The 16,818-nt window shown below is 36.0% G+C and overlaps 3 protein-coding genes across 3 annotated transcripts; 2 read left to right on the plus strand and 1 right to left on the minus strand.

The window, feature by feature from the left end:
- Nucleotides 1-114: 114 nt before the first annotated feature.
- Nucleotides 115-3,527, minus strand: TIC55-II (translocon at the inner envelope membrane of chloroplasts 55-II). The gene is made up of 3 exons (XM_059605025.2): nt 2,965-3,527; nt 1,719-1,818; nt 115-1,417 (listed from the first exon to the last, which is right to left on the minus strand). The coding sequence occupies exons 1-3, from the start codon at nt 3,375-3,377 to the stop codon at nt 299-301; spliced, it is 1,632 nt and encodes a 543-aa protein (XP_059461008.2). The 5' UTR covers nt 3,378-3,527; the 3' UTR covers nt 115-298.
- Nucleotides 3,528-5,081: 1,554 nt separating this feature from the next.
- On the plus strand, nt 5,082-11,337 carry DBR1 (debranching enzyme 1). The gene is made up of 9 exons (XM_059604246.2): nt 5,082-5,429; nt 5,642-5,799; nt 6,206-6,327; nt 6,631-6,824; nt 7,844-8,023; nt 8,111-8,229; nt 8,352-8,491; nt 9,449-9,568; nt 10,916-11,337. Exons 1-9 carry the CDS (start codon nt 5,307-5,309, stop codon nt 11,002-11,004), a joined length of 1,245 nt encoding a protein of 414 aa, XP_059460229.2. The 5' UTR covers nt 5,082-5,306; the 3' UTR covers nt 11,005-11,337.
- A 2,052-nt stretch (nt 11,338-13,389) lies between these two features.
- Nucleotides 13,390-16,225, plus strand: LOC148583561 (peroxidase 46-like). The gene is made up of 4 exons (XM_088510594.1): nt 13,390-13,688; nt 14,193-14,372; nt 14,714-14,879; nt 15,511-16,225. The coding sequence occupies exons 1-4, from the start codon at nt 13,467-13,469 to the stop codon at nt 15,924-15,926; spliced, it is 984 nt and encodes a 327-aa protein (XP_088366720.1). The 5' UTR covers nt 13,390-13,466; the 3' UTR covers nt 15,927-16,225.
- Nucleotides 16,226-16,818: the final 593 nt, after the last annotated feature.

Here is a 16,818-nt window from a genome sequence, read left to right on the forward strand (position 1 = left end):
TACAAGTCTTTCAAGTCTCTTCAAGAATGGTGTGACTATTTAAATTATCATTAAGCTTGTGATTAATCATTATTAGATTTTGATCAAATAGTTAATAGCAAAACAGGAGGAAAAAGAGGACAAACATGAGCAACTTGGTAGCGCATAGAGGAGAAACAGAATTTCTATGGAACCCAAATTGGAGAATTTTGGGCACCTGTGCAATAAAAATCTTGATAGTAGAATAAACTCCAACACCATAATCTATATTTGAGTACCATATTATCCCTTCCAAGCAACCTTGTAATCCTATGGTCTTTTACAATCTCCTATGCGTCCTTATGAAGTTTGTTGTGTTCAATGCAACGGCGGCTGAGCATCCATAGGCTCCAGCAGAGCATACGGTTGCCGATACCAAAAGAATGGCCTTCCACTGCCTTCCAGACACTAGAATTGCCAATGCGGCCAGTGCAAGAGCCATAGCAGAAAGGGCATTTTTCCAGGCTTGGAAAGCTTTAACGATACTTCTGCATGCCTTGCAATGTATTACATGCCGAAAATACCGGTTGGCCAAGTTTGGAGCATGCATTGTTCCAATCCCTCCCTTAGCCGGTAAAGATGCAGAAATTCCGGCAACCAGTCCGGCTGGTGCATGTTCAACCACAGCAGGCTCTTTAGGCAATGAAATAGTGCTGTGCCCAAAATGATAAGGCATCCCATGCCCTACTTTGTCCATCCACCTCCGGTATTCAGCTACCCATGTATCAGAGGATTTTAGATTAAGGTACAGCTCCTTTGTGGGAACTTTTTCCTTTATTAGAATCTCATTTTGGGACGACAGGAAACCCATATCTTGCTCAAACACCTTGCCTGCATTTTGATGGAAATACCACTGCGGGAACAATTTGGCCAATGGGGATCTTTTTGTTCCTCCAAACCTTACAATAAGCATGGATTTACCTTGTCCGGTCGGTCTACAAAGGAACAGGCCTGTGAAGTAGTGCTTCTCCCCCTTCTCATCCACAATCTCCCGGTTATTCTGAAGAACACAAGGGGCTTCAAGCCGTAAGAAGTTTTTCGGGGGTTCATCTGTTGCCTTTCCCCACCAGCCAGCAAATCCTCGATCTGTACGTTCGGTCACCTCGAAACGCAGTGGTTGAGCATCTTCCCTTTTTGCACTCCAGTCTGTTCTATCATGCGAAATTGGGACGTGGGCTGGATCCATGAGGTTCTCAAGTAGTATGGAGTGATCATATGGAAGCTCATGGGTGGTTGAAATATCCCGAAAACCTGGCCTGGCAAAATTCTCAAACCAAGGTAGTTTATCAAGGTTTGGTGGTGTCTTCTGACACATCCATACCCATATAACTCCTTGGGAGTCCCTCACCTCATACGTTCTCAGGCAAGCTGATCGAGGAATTTTGGCATCAGCTGGAAGCTGTAGCGAAGAAATTCGACATCATTAGTCAGACGGAAAATGCTTGAGGTACTACTACTTTAACTATAACCTTTGACAAGCTCACGTGACAATTCACATTCTATGGACGTGGGTGCCACATGAACTATCATGTGGCAATCCACATTTTAGGAGTTAACGTAACAAGTGTTATGCAGACTATCATATAGATTATTGCATCAATTTGTAAAGGACTTGTAGTCAAAGCTATAGTATAATTCTAGAAGTAAATGAGGCATTTCTTGTATCAAAAAAATTGTGAACAAGGTAAACTAAGACATACCTGAGGTATCTTAACACATTTACCTTCTTCAAATTGCCAGCCATGGTACAGACATTCTAGTCTTCCATCAATCAACTGGCCTTCAGAAAGTTTTGCTAACCTAAATGAAGCAGTGAAAAGATTAAGGTTTTGTTCATTGTGGAGTTCAAACTTCAAAAGTTATATATCGTATTTTTTTTTACAAGTAATTAAAATATCATTAAAAAGCGAAAAGTACAATCCAGATCCAATGAGATATGCAAGAAAGACACCTAACTAGGAGGCGAAAAAAGAAAAAAAAAAAAAATCAATATATATCGCATTAATATGCATGTTATCAACCATTTGGCACACTGTTTATTAGTGCTTACAACTAGGCTGAGTAAGATTACCTCGTATTCAAATGCAAACTCCCCAGAAACTATATATAGGTTCATCATAAACATGACATCGTAAAAACCTTATACCAAAGATACAAAATGCAGGAAAACATAGTATCAATTTATTCTAAGATGTAATGACTCAGGAAAAGTGTAAACTACATTTGCATTCTCAGTCCAAAATAACTACTCAAGTTGCAGTTGGAGCACGTTAAAATCACTTATAAAGTTTAGATTCATCTAGCAAGGAGTCCATATTAGACTTAGCACTGATGAACTCCTTTATAATCCATCCACTTTGTTGGGTGAGAAACACCAACAGAGTGAAAAAAGAGAGTAAATTAATATACATAGTAGAACACCACTTCTAGCCCAAGAGCCTAAACTAATGAGCTTGGATTTACTTAGATATATTAACCACTCTTATTTCTTTATTCTTTCTCAACGTGAGACACAAACCTCATAAATGCATGCGCAACATACTCTATGTGTGCTAATCATCTTTCTAATCCGAGACCAAGGGGTTACAATCTCTCCCCTCCTAAATTCCAGACGTCTTCCTTGTTAGGGCCACGGTGTTCTACTATTGCATGGCGTTAAGCTAACATTTGTAACAGCCCAAAAAAAGTGCTAGATATCACTTTTGCTATCACTCCAAAAATGACTAATGACTAATCAAGTAGCAAAATCCAAGTTCAACCTCAATTTTGAGATCACACACAAACAAAGAAACTCCACACCATCACTCCTGGTATAGCATTAACAAACAACTCTAACATACAAAACACTCAAACACGTACATCACAACCTGTCAACCAAAAAGCAAAAAGCAGAAGGATTACCAAACGACCCGTACATGTCGGCACAGGACATGGTGATCCGATTACCTGTGGGGGCAGCGATCCTCGTAACAGCGAAGGTGGCCATTGCCGTCCCTATACAACACGACTTGCTTGTCAAACACGTTGAGACCCAGAGGTGCATCATCGGGCAGGTCCTGGGCCAGGTACAGCGGGTACCATTCTTGCGTCCAATCGTAGTCCGCTACGACCCTCTCACCTCGCCTTTCCTCTTCACTGGACGGACCCACAAGAACCTTGTGATCATCGCCCTCCCCCTCATCCTTCCCATCGAGCACCGGAGGCGCAGCTTTGACATCCGAGACGGCAGAGCACTTGGCGCTGCTTTTTCTTCGCCCGAGGGGTTGTGAAAGAGAAGCCAGCGGTGGTTTGTGGGTGGGTGTGGATAGAAAGAAAGAGAGTGAGGTGTTGTGGGTGGGAAATCTTAGCAACAAAGCCATGCTTGCTCGTCTAGTGTAGTGGGAGAAAGAGAGAAGTTACTATAGCTAGAGGAAATGCGCGAGAGAGAGGAAAAGCTGGGTGTTGCTTGCAAGAGAGTGGCACCATTCCTGGCCACACAACCATTGAATTGCGGTCCGTCAGAGATACTGAAAAGCAAGTGACTCACTCTTTTACACGTCAAGTTGTTAGGTTGTTTATAAGAAAATGCAAGGCTTTCTTTTAGTGTACTTTGACTTTAAGTGAATATTATTTTGTAAAAAAATAAAAAATTACTCTTATTTTTTTTTATTTGATTTTAAAAAATAATATTCACTAGGACCAAATGAATACCAATAAAATATTAGAAGAACACATAACATTTTTCTTTTATATATATATATATATATATATATATATGAGAGTGGAGGTAGGTGGCATTTCTCATTACATGTAAATAGTCGGTGGACCAATGCTATATACATTATACACACCACCATCTCATCATTATTTCATTATGCTAGCAATACTATTGTCACACATTGTTGAATTATGATTATTTTCAGTTTATCTGAATTAAAAAATACTCAGTTAGTTATATTTGAAAAGTATTTTTATCTTTCTTAAAAAGTAAAAAGATAAAAATATCTCTCAAAAAATAAACTAGAGAAGATTGCATTCCCACATTGTTAAAAGAAAATAAAAAAATTTAATGGTGAATTGACATGAGCTACACGATGGAATGACGTTAGTATTATATATAACATTACTCTTATCTATTTATTTAAAATAAATGTTATATATTTCCCACTTTTATTTTATTTTGCTAATATAATATTGAGCTTTTGTTAATAAAAAAATAATAATTAGGGTTTATTTCACCTTAACAAAGTCAAAAAAAAAATGATATATAACATTTTATTTTTATGATTATTATCTAATAATGGGTGTTATTTGAGATGGTCAGTATTAGTTGTTGTCATACGAATATGCTATATTTCTAAAAGTAGGAGAATACTAAGGTCGATACTTTGATATTAATGTTTATCCTCGTAGACTCTGGATTCAAAATAGGATGAGGATCCTCTAATTAGGCTGCTCTAGTTTTACCAAAATTTTGGCACTATATGAGAGGAGACTATAGGGTCTACTTGCCTTAAGTAGTCCCAAAATGTGAAATCAATCCTATTCAGAGAAGTGGATCTAACTCCTCTCTTAATCTGTTTAAATTTATAATAACAAAGAATTCCAATCCCATGCAATGAGTGGTTACAAATGAATCACGTCATCTTATAATAAAAAATAAAATAAAAACCAAGCAAAAGAAGTTAAGGCTTAATGGGATGGTTGGCCAAATTATCTCAAACAATTATTAGATTGAATTTCGAGTTATTCAAACAAATAATTATGAGAGATACTTTTATGAAACTCACTTATTAGAACGATTAAGCACTTGTTCAAACAAGTCTACCCATGTGAGCCCTTTTATAATTGCTTAGCTGAATTGCTAACGATTTGAACAAATAAGCCATAGAAATCTCATTCTAATTGGCCAAAACATAGGATTATTTTTTTTCTTCTCTTTCTTACTTTGCTTGGACTTATTTCCAGCCGTTCATTATAACAAACGACTGAAATTGAGGGAATTCAATCAGTAGATTGTAGTGTGGCACCCAACCCAAGGCCATCTCACTACGCCACTTGCTGCTATAAAGTTTAAACAGAAACTAAACTCATAATAAACGGCATGTCGTACTGATAATCAAAACCAAATCCTTTCCCTTCCTGGGAGAGGATTCACTTTTCCTTTCAAAATAGCAGAAAGAAAAGAAAAAATCTTCAAACTGGAAAATAGAGACAATCCCAAACCCAAAACACAGGTTTTTTATTAGCTGCTTAAACGTTAAACCCCCCCAAATCTCGTTTCCCTCCAAGATTGAATTACCACAACAATGAGAATCGCCATAGAAGGCTGTATGCATGGCGACCTTGACACCGTCTACAAAACCCTGCAGTTCGCAGAAAGGAAAAACGGCTTCAAAATCGACCTCCTCTTATGCTGCGGCGACTTTCAGGTTGGTTTTTTTTTTTTTTTTTTTTTTCACTGTTCAAGTTTCAAAATTTCTGCTTTTGAAAGCACTGAAATATGCTTTCAAAGATACCCAGTTGTTATTTTGTTGTTTTCAGCTACTTTCGTTGTTGAAGTCCTAAAATTTATGCTTTTGAAAGCACTAAACATTGCTTCCAAAAATACCCATTTGTATTTTGTGGTCGTTCTTGGATTTAGGCTGTGAGGAATGAGGAGGACCTGCAGAGCCTGAACGTGCCACCGAAGTACCGGTCCATGAACTCGTTCTGGAAGTACTATTCGGGCGAGGAGGTAGCTCCCTATCCGACTATCTTCATCGGCGGAAACCACGAAGCCTCCAATTACTCGTGGGAATTGTGAGTCAATTTTCAAGCTATGGTTTTAATAGTTGTGTGTGCTAGTATTAGCTTGTTTTAGCATAGTTGTTTTATTGTTGGAGATTTGGCACAGTGGTTTCAAAGCACTGATTTTGGATAATTTCTAATGACTTTTTCGTCAATCTAATGAAACCCAAGTGGTGGTTCAATTTTGACGACTCTTGATGGTGCTTCTTGGAACCCAGGTTGGCAATTATGGTGATTCAATGAAATGGGCTTTGTTGTATTAGTTTCGTGTTCATTTTAATTGATTTAGCATAAATTAGAACTTTTCAGAAGTATTCTACATATGTTTGATTTTAATGGAGGTTTCCGGTTTTTGTATAGCTACAATAAAATGGACCCTGCCAATTATATAAGGGTTTATGTTGGATGTTTTCCCTAGGTACTATGGAGGATGGGCGGCGCCTAATATATACTTTTTGGGGTTTGCCGGGGTGGTCAAGTTCGGGAACATTCGTATTGGTGGACTTTCTGGAATTTACAATTCACGTGATTATCATTTAGGTTGGTTGACTGTTATTTGCCTGTTGCTTAAACCATTATGTAGTTTTGAAGTGGCACTTATTGCTGGTGTTAATGGTCCTTATGTGGGTCATGTTGTATTGTGTTTGCTATCATCTTTTTGGTCATAACTTCTGGCTTTGAGTTGAAAAATCTTCTTGAGAACCAGCTCATTATAGTTTGCATACTCTGCTTGTCATTAATTGATAAAACTATAGGTAGTGTATGTGGCAAATATCCTAAACCATTGTTCTTTGTGGCAATTATTCAATGGTATCAAACAAAATAGATTTTTTCTCTAAGCAGGTCATTACGAGAGGCCTCCTTATAATGAGAAGACTATAAGGTCTGTGTATCATGTTCGTGAATATGACGTCCACAAACTCATGCAAGTTGAGGAACCAATTGATATTTTTCTTTCACATGATTGGCCTGTTGGCATCACTGATTATGGGAAATGGGAGGAACTTGTTCGGCGCAAACCATATTTTGAGAAGGAGGTAATTCTAGGCGTGTTAAAATAATGTCTATATTGTATGTGTTTTATGGATTTAATAGAATAGGCCTCAAGCTGCTTAATTTTTTAAGTTACTTCTCTGCAGAGTTGCTAATACCTTTAATAATTTAAAGCTAAAATCTAAGGCCAATGTCCTTGAGAGAGACTATTTTAAAATATAAGGACACTTGCTGCTAAAGGAATCTAAAAAAGAGTACAAAACAAATGCAGTTGTGCTTATCTTTCAAAATTAAATGAGCAATGGAATAACTCCTTTCGAAATGAGGAAAAGGAGTGAAGTCGTTGATAGAAACATTGAATCAAAACCTCAAAAAACATTTCAAAATTATTTATTTGAATTTGGACATTATTAATTGGAATAAAGTGATAAAAGATACGGATATACATATGATACGGGAATTCATGGACAGTAACAATCATAAACAAAGATAAGTTTTTCAATTTATAATTAAATTGTGATTAAAGTTGAGAGAAAACATAGATGTTTCTCTTGCATATTTCTTTTCTTCATCTAGGCTACTTCTTCTCTCCACTGTTACTATTCTGGGTGTATTTTTCACATCTCATAAAAAGCCCTTTTTAACTGCCTAATTGTAACTCTAAGAATGACCTTTTATACATTTATAAACTCTAAATTTCCATATTTCTCCTCATCTCTAGTGACCGAGTAAGACATTGGAGGCAACAATAAAATCCTTATCTTTGTTTTTGTTGAAAAATTCGTGCAACTTGTATCCTAATTAGTTCTTTAACATATTACTTATATTATAATCATGGTCTCTGCTACAATCTCAAACCATTAAAGCATAATTTTCCAAATCCAGCTCAAAAAACAAGTGGAAATAGGAACTTATAATGTTCTGAAAAATCTTTAGGTTTCTTGTTCATCTTTACTTTTTGATTAACTGGCTAGTTTCTGTAACATCTACCACAGAATAACGTTGTCTTGATAAAAATGAAGAATTTTTATGATTGCGTATGTGGTTGAAAAATGATTTCCAGATTCAGGAGAGGACTCTTGGAAGTGTAGCTGCTGCTCAACTTCTGGAAAACTTGAAACCACCCTATTGGTTTTCAGCTCACCTTCACTGCAAATTTTCTGCTCTTGTTCAGCACAAGGAAGGCACACTGACAAAATTTCTTGCACTCGATAAGTGTCTTCCTGGGCGCCCATTCTTACAGGTACATAATGTGATGATTGTTATCTAAAGGGCCTTTCTTTTAGTCAATGCTGGAAGCTAAAAATCGTGTCATTTACTGGGCTGTTAGATACTTGAAATTGAATCGGAGCCAGGACCACATGTGATCCAGTATGATGAAGAGTGGCTAGCAATAACACGGAGGTTCAACTCTATCTTTCCTCTGACCAGAAGAAATGCAACTTTTGGGTTTGTATTCTATACACTTTTGAAAATGCTACATATGACATTTTTGATTACTCTGTCACTCTTCCCTCCCCCCTTTATCATTTTGGGTCCTCTCATCATGCAAGAAGGTCTGTTTTACACAGGAGTGTAGATCTTGAAACTGAAGATTGTCGTCAATGGGTTAGAAGCAGGCTACAAGCAAGAGGGACCAAGCCTTTTGAATTTGTTCAAACAGTTCCATGTTACAATCCCTCTCAATCTGGGTCCAAGGGTTCCTTTTCTGGTATAATTATGGAATTATTTTATCATTCTGAATGTTAATTTCATTTTGCATTTTGAAATCTTGGATAACAGGCCTTTACTGTACATTCCTCTTATGCGGTCCCCGGCAGAAACATAGTTACTTCTTGTGTTGCAAATGCACTGAGGGTGTCTGAGCACAATCTGATGATTTCTATTTGCTGACTTTTGAATAATTTTTTTTTTTTTGATAAGTAACTTTTGAATAAAAAAAATTAACAAGACCAAAGAAGCTTTATACCCCAAAAGTAACTGATGAGTGGTTTCTTCAGATGAATCCAATTTGAAAAGGATTTTTTTGAGTGAGACATGGAGGCTGGAGGTGTGAAAGAGTTTCTTTTGTGTGTGTGTGTTAAGGGAGGGTGTGGGGGTTGGTTGGGTTTTGGGGTTTGGGTAGTGTTATGTATGCTCATATCTCATACTTATTGAGGGTCCTTGCAAGCTGTATTTTTTTTATAGCTTTGAATGCTCTCTGACCTGTGGGTTGTTATGTTGTGTTGTCTAATATAGTCCAGCTAGTCTATATTATTTTCCACAAGCATATATTATTAAGAAGAATAACAAGATGGTCGAGAATTTATACATAAATCTATGTAATTACATATGTGATTGTCATCTTCTTCTTTTTTTCCTTTGTAGTGGGAGGGGGCGCTTTGCATGGTGTCCCGAGGATCTAGTTAGAGGCAAAGCCCCAGATACCCCTGCTATCAATTTTTTTTTTTTTTGGTGTAGTGAGCAATTTGATGAATTTCTATTTAGTGGTTTTGCCAATGGTTTGCTATTTGACGGTTCTTGTTGCAACTTTCATGAGTTCTGGTCACTCTTTCAGTCATTATTACTGATTTGGAGTGCTAAAAGATGTCTTATTCTCTTTTTCTGTTTGCTTTGAGATAAACTAATTGTGGTAATACTAATGTCTACCCTTTTCAATTCTTTGCAGGATACCCTCGGAATCCTCAAACAGAATCTTTCTTGCAGTTTCTAGGACTTCCATATCTTCTTGATTGCATGTCAGAACCCAAGGACCTATCCTATAGTCCTGCTTCCTCGAATCAAAGAGGTAATCAATCATTCTCTGTACATGCCAGTGGAAATTAACCAGCCCCTTTTACACGGACTATAATTGACTTTGGAAAAGACAAGTTTTCAGACCAGTGAAATCTAAGAAGAGAATTTGAATTACATCTGCTCATTTGTGCTCCTCTGCAGTCTAGTCAATATCAAGTCTTATTTTTATATTCCTTTGCACTAGTATGCTGCTGTTTTGTTTTTATTTTGAGTTTTCTTAGTTTTGAAGTCAAGTGTACTTAGATGAGGGATTTTGAAGAGGAATTTCACTTAAAAGTTGTAATTTGGGAATTTCCAATGTTGATTCCTGTCGTTTGGGTTAATAAGAGAGTCATTTCAAATTATTATACTTGAGCATTTCTTCTCGTGAATACTTTTCTTTTATCCTTTTTTCATTTTTTTTCTCAATTGTCTTGAAAACTATCTAAACTACATCTGATATGAAACCATTCATTTAAACTTGTAAAGAACTCCCAAGCCTGTGATACAAGAATTTCTGCATAACCTTTGATTCTGCCTCATACTGTTTTTATTCTGGTCTTCTTTTCAAGAATTTTATGCAACAATATTTTTGCATAGTGCATTTAAAGGCTTTTCATGTTAGATCTAGTGCCTTATTGTGGGTCATGTTTACAAGACTTGCCCAAACTGCTTACCCTCATCTTCTGTGGAAGTTCTTTCACGAATGGCAGTGCTTAAAGTTGGAACAAAGTTTTTTTTTTTGTTTTTTGATGAGTAAAAAAAAAAAAAAGCCCATCCATAATTTCTTCTCCTCCACTCACCTGAAATTGTGAGGGTTCTATGAGTTGATAGTGGAAAATTCTTTTGAGTCAGTCATCTCCTCATGTGCCGTGTCTAAGAAATAAGCATTTATTGTATTATGTGACACCTTCATAATTTTCATACAAGACACTGGTGCCATAACTGCTCGGTAGAACGTAAATTGTGGCCTATTTTTGTTGACAGTCAATGCCTATATTCCGAAGACAGTAATACCAATAACAAAAGGAACTAAAAGGCATTGATAGGCCAACTCCTAGACTGGAATTAGGTCCAGCATAGCAATAGCAATAACAATAACAAAAGGAACTGAAAGGCATTGATAGGAATTAAACAATTATATTCTAGCCATCAACCAAGAAGGAATTAAACAACTAGAATCATATCCTATTTTAGATTTTCTTGTGAATTTAATCTTTTTTGGTATCTAAAGTTCTTGTTCTCCCTGTGTCTTCTTTTATTTCTTATTCTTAAGGCATGGTTCCTAAAGATTATGCATCAAAACAAAAATAAAGAAAAAGGGTAAAGTTCCTAAAATCAATTACTGCTACTTGTGCAGGTTCTTTTGATGATGACAGTGAAGCCATTCCCATTGATGATGTGGATGAATTGGAAGAACTTGCAGAAGATGATGATGAGGAAACCTGATCAAGAAAAATTTTGAAGCTTGCATGTGGGTGTTTTTTTCTCCCATCATCTTCATCATCACCACCATCTCTATGCTGTTAGGTTATACCTTCTGTGAGATTGGATGAGTTCTGCCTGTAATTGCTTTTAGGCAGATATGTTGACTCACTGTTTGAGTTGTACGGCATTTCTATTAGAATTCAATTGGAAGGTGGTCCAACCTCTTGATAGAGAGCATTGTTTGTTCCCATTGTAACCTAATAGGCTTAGTAGGTGACAAACTTATGGTGTGTACCACAATGCATTAAAGGTTTTTATGACTTTTCAATTGTAATGATCTATTTATTGGTCACATTTCGTATGTGGAAAGCAAGTTGAGGAGTGAGGACTATAATGGAAGTACAAGGAGTTGCATCTACTTCAGTAATTTAGAAAAATAGTTGGTAAGCTGTTTCAGTGCTCGTCAAATTTGGGAAACACTTTTCACTTGCCAAACATAAATACACAGTTTTTTTAATCTCTAACATTCTCTCTCCTCCCAATAGAGAAAAAGAAATTATCGAGAAATAATGTTTAAATGGAATAGTGAAAGTAGATTGCTAAAATAGAGGATTTGATATAAGTGTTTTGAAAAAATTGGTAGTTTTTGATCGAGTTATCTCTTCATTGACATAATAATCAAATGGGGCAAATTGCATCCTCAATACAATGCCAAAGACATAAGTTGGTAGTTAAAATAGAAAGAAAAAAAGTGATATTTAGCTAAAATAAAGAGTAGATTTGCTGAATTGAATGTAAATGCTAAGATTGCAAGTTGTATTAATGAGTGTACATAATTGCATCTCACGTGTAAGGTAGAATCAGCTGGAGAAAGGGCCTAAGATTGTTGGATCTGTGTATACTCTCTCCACTCAATGTTGCCTTTTTTTTTTTTTTTTTAATCATCTTCTAATCAAATCTTGGTTTAAAATCATTATGGAAACTTGGAGAGGACATAATTTTCCTCTAAATTTGGTTAAAAAAATTCCTCAAGTCCAATATAGTAAATTGACACATGCCCAAAATGCAAGTGATTCCTCCAACCTAGACCATGTGAATCACATGCATTTTAGACATATATCAATTTAATATATTGGATTAAAGTAAATGCGTTCAACCCAATTTGAAGGAAAACTTTCATTTTGGCAAAACTTTTTAGATAGTGCTTTTTGTTTTTTTGGTAATGATATAACATAAAGGTAAAAGTAATTTTGAGTTGTTTGTTAATGTTTTTACTCTTTTACTAAAAACCAAAAGCTACCCCATTGTCAAACGAGCCTTTTTGTTCTTCTGTAAATCACCGTAGTTGACTAAACTCTATTAGGTTTCAGCAGATTATAGGTGATTATGGATGTAAAACTTGACTTGAACTAATTGCAATGATTTTGTTGAAGCATAATATAATTTGGTCAATAGTAATTGATGTCAATGATGTTTCTTCTAAACGTTTTACTTTCATCTGGTACATGCTCACAAATACCAACCCAAACTGGCCTGGTATATGGGGAACATCTAAACAGAAAAACACAAGTTGAAGCACCCATTCAATCAGAAGTGAGCTGAATTGGACCATCTCCATCAGTCCCCCACATATTACTAAACTTGGGACCAGAAGGGTGGTCCGTAGGATGTACGAGGTGATGAACTTATTAAATTATCTGTTGTCTTAAAGTTTAAGCTAATAAAATTCTAACATTTTTCCACTCGTGCTGTCGTGCACCCTCAAACTTCAATTCAAAAAGTGAAGCCTAATAAAAGAATATTTAATTGAAATGGGCTGTAAATTGCGGAGTCGGGGTTCAAATGTAAGACCTCTACTCTATACTATGGTAAATCACCACTTATCCAGAAACACAGAACTTGTATTAACCACGTCAGCATGTTAAAGCTGCTTGGTGTTGTACAGTTTTTATATTTATTTAATTGCCTACGTGGCAGGTTGACGTGTATCTCAATTCATGTGTCACGTTTTCATTGGTCTGACATAAACAATATGACACGGGACAAGTTTTCGGTTAGAAACTGGACAGAAAATCTAATATTGGAAGAATCTATTTATCACTCAAACAATTATCAAAATTAGAAACTTGGGTCACAAAAACAATGCCAGAGGGCAGAGACTTTACAGAAATCTACCAGCCACATATATATATAGGTGGCAATATATATCTGTATAAGGGAAGTTACTGGCATCTTGAAAGCTTTCACTTTGAGAGTTCATCTTCTTCTGCTGACTTTTACACTGAAATTCTATATATAATTACAACCCACCTACTTCCTGACATCACCCAACTACATAAATGCAGTTTTAAATAGAGCTAATGCATGGCCAGCTGGGAGCTGGGCACTCCCCTTTAGATGGTTTTCAATATGAAGTAAAGAGAATCAAATGAAACGCGTTTACAATTACTACTTTGTACTCCAAGAAAACCAGGACCCTTGTTATGGAGAGAAGAGAAGTAGTTTTTTCTGCAGCAATCTTCATTCTTGTGCTGTTCTCCATTGCTGCTTCTTCTTCTTCTGCCAACCTCTCATTTAACTTCTATGCTGCTTCATGCCCTACAGCTGAGTTCGTCGTTAGAAACACAGTGAGATCAGCTTCCTCTGACGACCCAACTATCCCCGGGAAGCTCCTTCGCTTGCTGTTCCATGATTGTTTCGTGGAGGTGAGTCCTTTTGTTTAAACAGCGTGCTGAGATTGCGTTTATGAAATAGAATTTTTGTTTGAGATATAGCTTCCATAAAACACCGCTTTGAGTTTTTTAGAGTAAAAAAGTAAAAAAAAATTAAAATAAAATAAAGAAATTTTCTTGTTTTAAAAAGTTTTTACAGAACGAACTCATTTTTGCTTGGCACAAATTTTATGTACCAGAAGCATTTTGAAGCTTTTTAACGCAATCTCAATCAGACTGTATCTCCGTGTAGCAGCTTCTAGAATGGTCTCCTTTAATAAGATATGGGTTATATGACATTAGCTACAAGAAAACCTACTAATTGCTGCATTTTCTTCCTTAGTCTAATTACAATCGATCCTCTAAAAGGTGATTACCCTATTATGGAACATATCATAGATATTCAAACAGTTTGAAGTTCTCTTGATCATATAATCTTAGCCAATTTGGGTACCGTAACCAAATCAAGAATTTTTTCATGTTTGTGATGATCAATAGGGTTGTGATGCATCTGTGCTTTTACAAGGAAATGGGACAGAGCAAAGTGATCCAGCAAACAAATCTGTTGGGGGATTTTCAGTTATAGATTCAGCTAAAAGTGTGCTGGAATTCTTCTGTCCAGGGACTGTTTCTTGTGCTGATATTGTTGCTTTGGCTGCTAGAGATGCTGTTGAAGCGGTGAGACCTTCCCTCATCAACTACTTAGAGCCTGTTTGGGATTACGTTTGAGAAATAGAGTTTTTAAGTCAAAGATCGCTCTTAGGCAAAAGCTTCATTTTTAAGCTTTTGCCAAAAGTGAGTTTTGGCTATTTTTAGGTCTTTTGGACCCTTAAAAGCGCTTTTAATTTTTTTTTATCAAACTTGAACTTTTTTTTTTTTTTTTAAACAAACTTTTTGAGCGTAAAAAGCATTTTTAGGCTCCTTAAACGCAATCTCAAACAAGCTCTTAATGCTGTCTTTTCACTTAATTCCTATATCTTTTGGTTGTGTGAGTTTTATTCATCAAGGCTTGGATTCAGGCTGGCGGACCATCATTTCAGATTCCAACAGGTAGGAGAGATGGGATGGTTTCAGCAGCTTCACATGTCAGGCCTAATATTGTTGACACAAGTTTTTCTGTGGATGAGATGATAAAGCTCTTCTCTTCTAAAGGGTTGTCCTTGGAGGACCTTGTCACCCTTTCAGGTAATTTTACATTCTGATGTCTTCATATAAATTAGTTGAGTGAAGGTATTCAACTAATATCTAATTATTTCCCTTCAACACGACCCAAAACCCGACACGTGATGTTTAGGGTTAACAGTTTTTTACATGACTCGCAAACTGAACACGAAATTAACGAATTAGTTTGACCCGTTTAATTAAATGAGTTGAGTTATAATTGATTTATATAGTTTTATACATATGCTTTAACACGACTTAAACCTGAAATGCAAATACAAATTGCAACCCTTAATGCATTGTAGTCAAATATGATTTTGGGTTCATTATCCTCTGCATTCTACAATCTAGGATTATTATAAGAGGCAAGCCAAACTCGTTTTTTTTTTTAAATATTTGATTTCTCTCACAAGAGGTAAATCATGAAAAGAAAGTGTAGGAACTAATGGCTCATATTAGAACAGCCTCACTCTCGGTAGACGTAAGCACATTGCTGAACCACGTTAAATATGTATCTCAACTCTCTCTTAATCTCTCTCTTTTTTATTTTATATTATTCATCATTGTTGTGCACGATAACAACCGAAAGACATTGAAGGATTTAACTCTTGGTTGCATTACCAGATAGTGATGCTTAATTTGGCTCATTCTGCAGGAGCTCACACCATTGGAACAGCTCATTGCAATGCATTCACTGATCGGTTTCAAGTAGACTCCAAGGGGAAGCTCAAACTCGTTGACAAATCCCTCGACAGTATTTATGCAGATGAGCTCATGAAAAGGTGCCCTGCAGGCGCAAGCCCCTCTGCAACTGTTAACAATGATCCTGAAACATCCTTCATGTTTGACAACCAGTACTACAGAAATCTTCAAGCCCACAAAGGGCTTTTCCAGTCAGATTCTGTCCTCCTAAACGACAAAAGAACCAGGAAACAGGTAGAGAATTTCGCAGTTGACCAAGTTGCTTTTCTTGAGAGCTGGGGTCAATCATTTCTGAAGCTCACAACCATTGGAGTGAAAACAGGGGAAGCAGGGGAAATCCGAAGATCTTGTTCAACAACAAACATGTGAATGACATGGAAAATATTTCCCATTTGGTTATTCAAGAGAAGTACTCAAAGCATTAATGGCTCCCCCAAATGACTTCAACCTGCAAATACAAACTTCATAGTTTGAGTCGTAAAAAAACTCTTCTTGTATGTTCTAAATTTCTTCTTGCTGTAATTTTCTCTTTTGGGAAGATTGAATATTATATTTGAGTGTCATTGTTTCATAGGTTAAAGGTGTGGAGAGAGGGAATAATATTGTCTGTCCTATGTTGTTTCTGATTGGAAATAATAATAATGTCTCTTATCACTGTAATAATAATACTGAACCATTCTTTTCTTCTAGATTACTCTCTCACAATTGTTAAGAGTTTTTTTTCTATTGGCTATGATATTAGTGCTGTATTGGACAAATGTAGATTATTTTCATTTCTTAGTGTGAAATCACCAGTTCAGTTGTTTCAAAAAAATTTAAAATTTAATTATTTTAAGTAATATTTTAAGTTTCAAACTTAGACCTTAACTCTGATATTAGATCATCATTTATTCTAAAAGAGTAAATCACTGTTTAGTCACTCAACTTATACTTTAACACTTGGAGCCTATTTGAGATTGCGTTAGAGAGCTTAAAAGTCATGTCAAACAAAAACTGACATGTTTGGTAAAAAATTCTAATTTTTTTTTTTTTTTTTTAACTTAAAAATTATATTTCTCAAACGCAATCTCAAACATGTTCTTATAGAATTTGGCTTAGATGTGATTTTTTATAATTTTTTTAACTATCCAAATTTAATTTTACTGGCTCTTTTTATCAAAAAAAAAAGAAAAAAAAAGAAAAAGAAATTAAGTCTCAACCAAAGTAACTCTTCTTACAGCACGCCAAATCCAAGACATAGAAATTTGGCACGCCGCGTGCT

Source organism: Corylus avellana, chromosome 9 (assembly GCF_965113065.1).
Source record: "Corylus avellana chromosome 9, dhCorAvel1.hap1.2, whole genome shotgun sequence".
Classification (NCBI taxonomy): domain Eukaryota; kingdom Viridiplantae; phylum Streptophyta; class Magnoliopsida; order Fagales; family Betulaceae; genus Corylus; species Corylus avellana.

Excerpts from the sequence above, each read along its gene's own strand:
- TIC55-II (XM_059605025.2), bottom strand. The coding sequence starts at position 3,377 with ATGGCTTTGTTGCTAAGATTTCCCACCCACAACACCTCACTCTCTTTC. Across the intron at positions 1,819-2,964 it reads GAGGATCGCTGCCCCCACAG|GTTAGCAAAACTTTCTGAAG; the intron begins GTAATCGGATCA and ends TGCTTCATTTAG. Across the intron at positions 1,418-1,718 it reads AATGTGTTAAGATACCTCAG|CTTCCAGCTGATGCCAAAAT; the intron begins GTATGTCTTAGT and ends TCTTCGCTACAG.
- DBR1 (XM_059604246.2), top strand. The coding sequence starts at position 5,307 with ATGAGAATCGCCATAGAAGGCTGTATGCATGGCGACCTTGACACCGTC. Across the intron at positions 5,430-5,641 it reads TATGCTGCGGCGACTTTCAG|GCTGTGAGGAATGAGGAGGA; the intron begins GTTGGTTTTTTT and ends TCTTGGATTTAG. Across the intron at positions 8,230-8,351 it reads AGAAGAAATGCAACTTTTGG|GAGTGTAGATCTTGAAACTG; the intron begins GTTTGTATTCTA and ends TGTTTTACACAG.
- LOC148583561 (XM_088510594.1), top strand. The coding sequence starts at position 13,467 with ATGGAGAGAAGAGAAGTAGTTTTTTCTGCAGCAATCTTCATTCTTGTG. Across the intron at positions 13,689-14,192 it reads TCCATGATTGTTTCGTGGAG|GGTTGTGATGCATCTGTGCT; the intron begins GTGAGTCCTTTT and ends GATGATCAATAG. Across the intron at positions 14,373-14,713 it reads CTAGAGATGCTGTTGAAGCG|GCTGGCGGACCATCATTTCA; the intron begins GTGAGACCTTCC and ends GCTTGGATTCAG.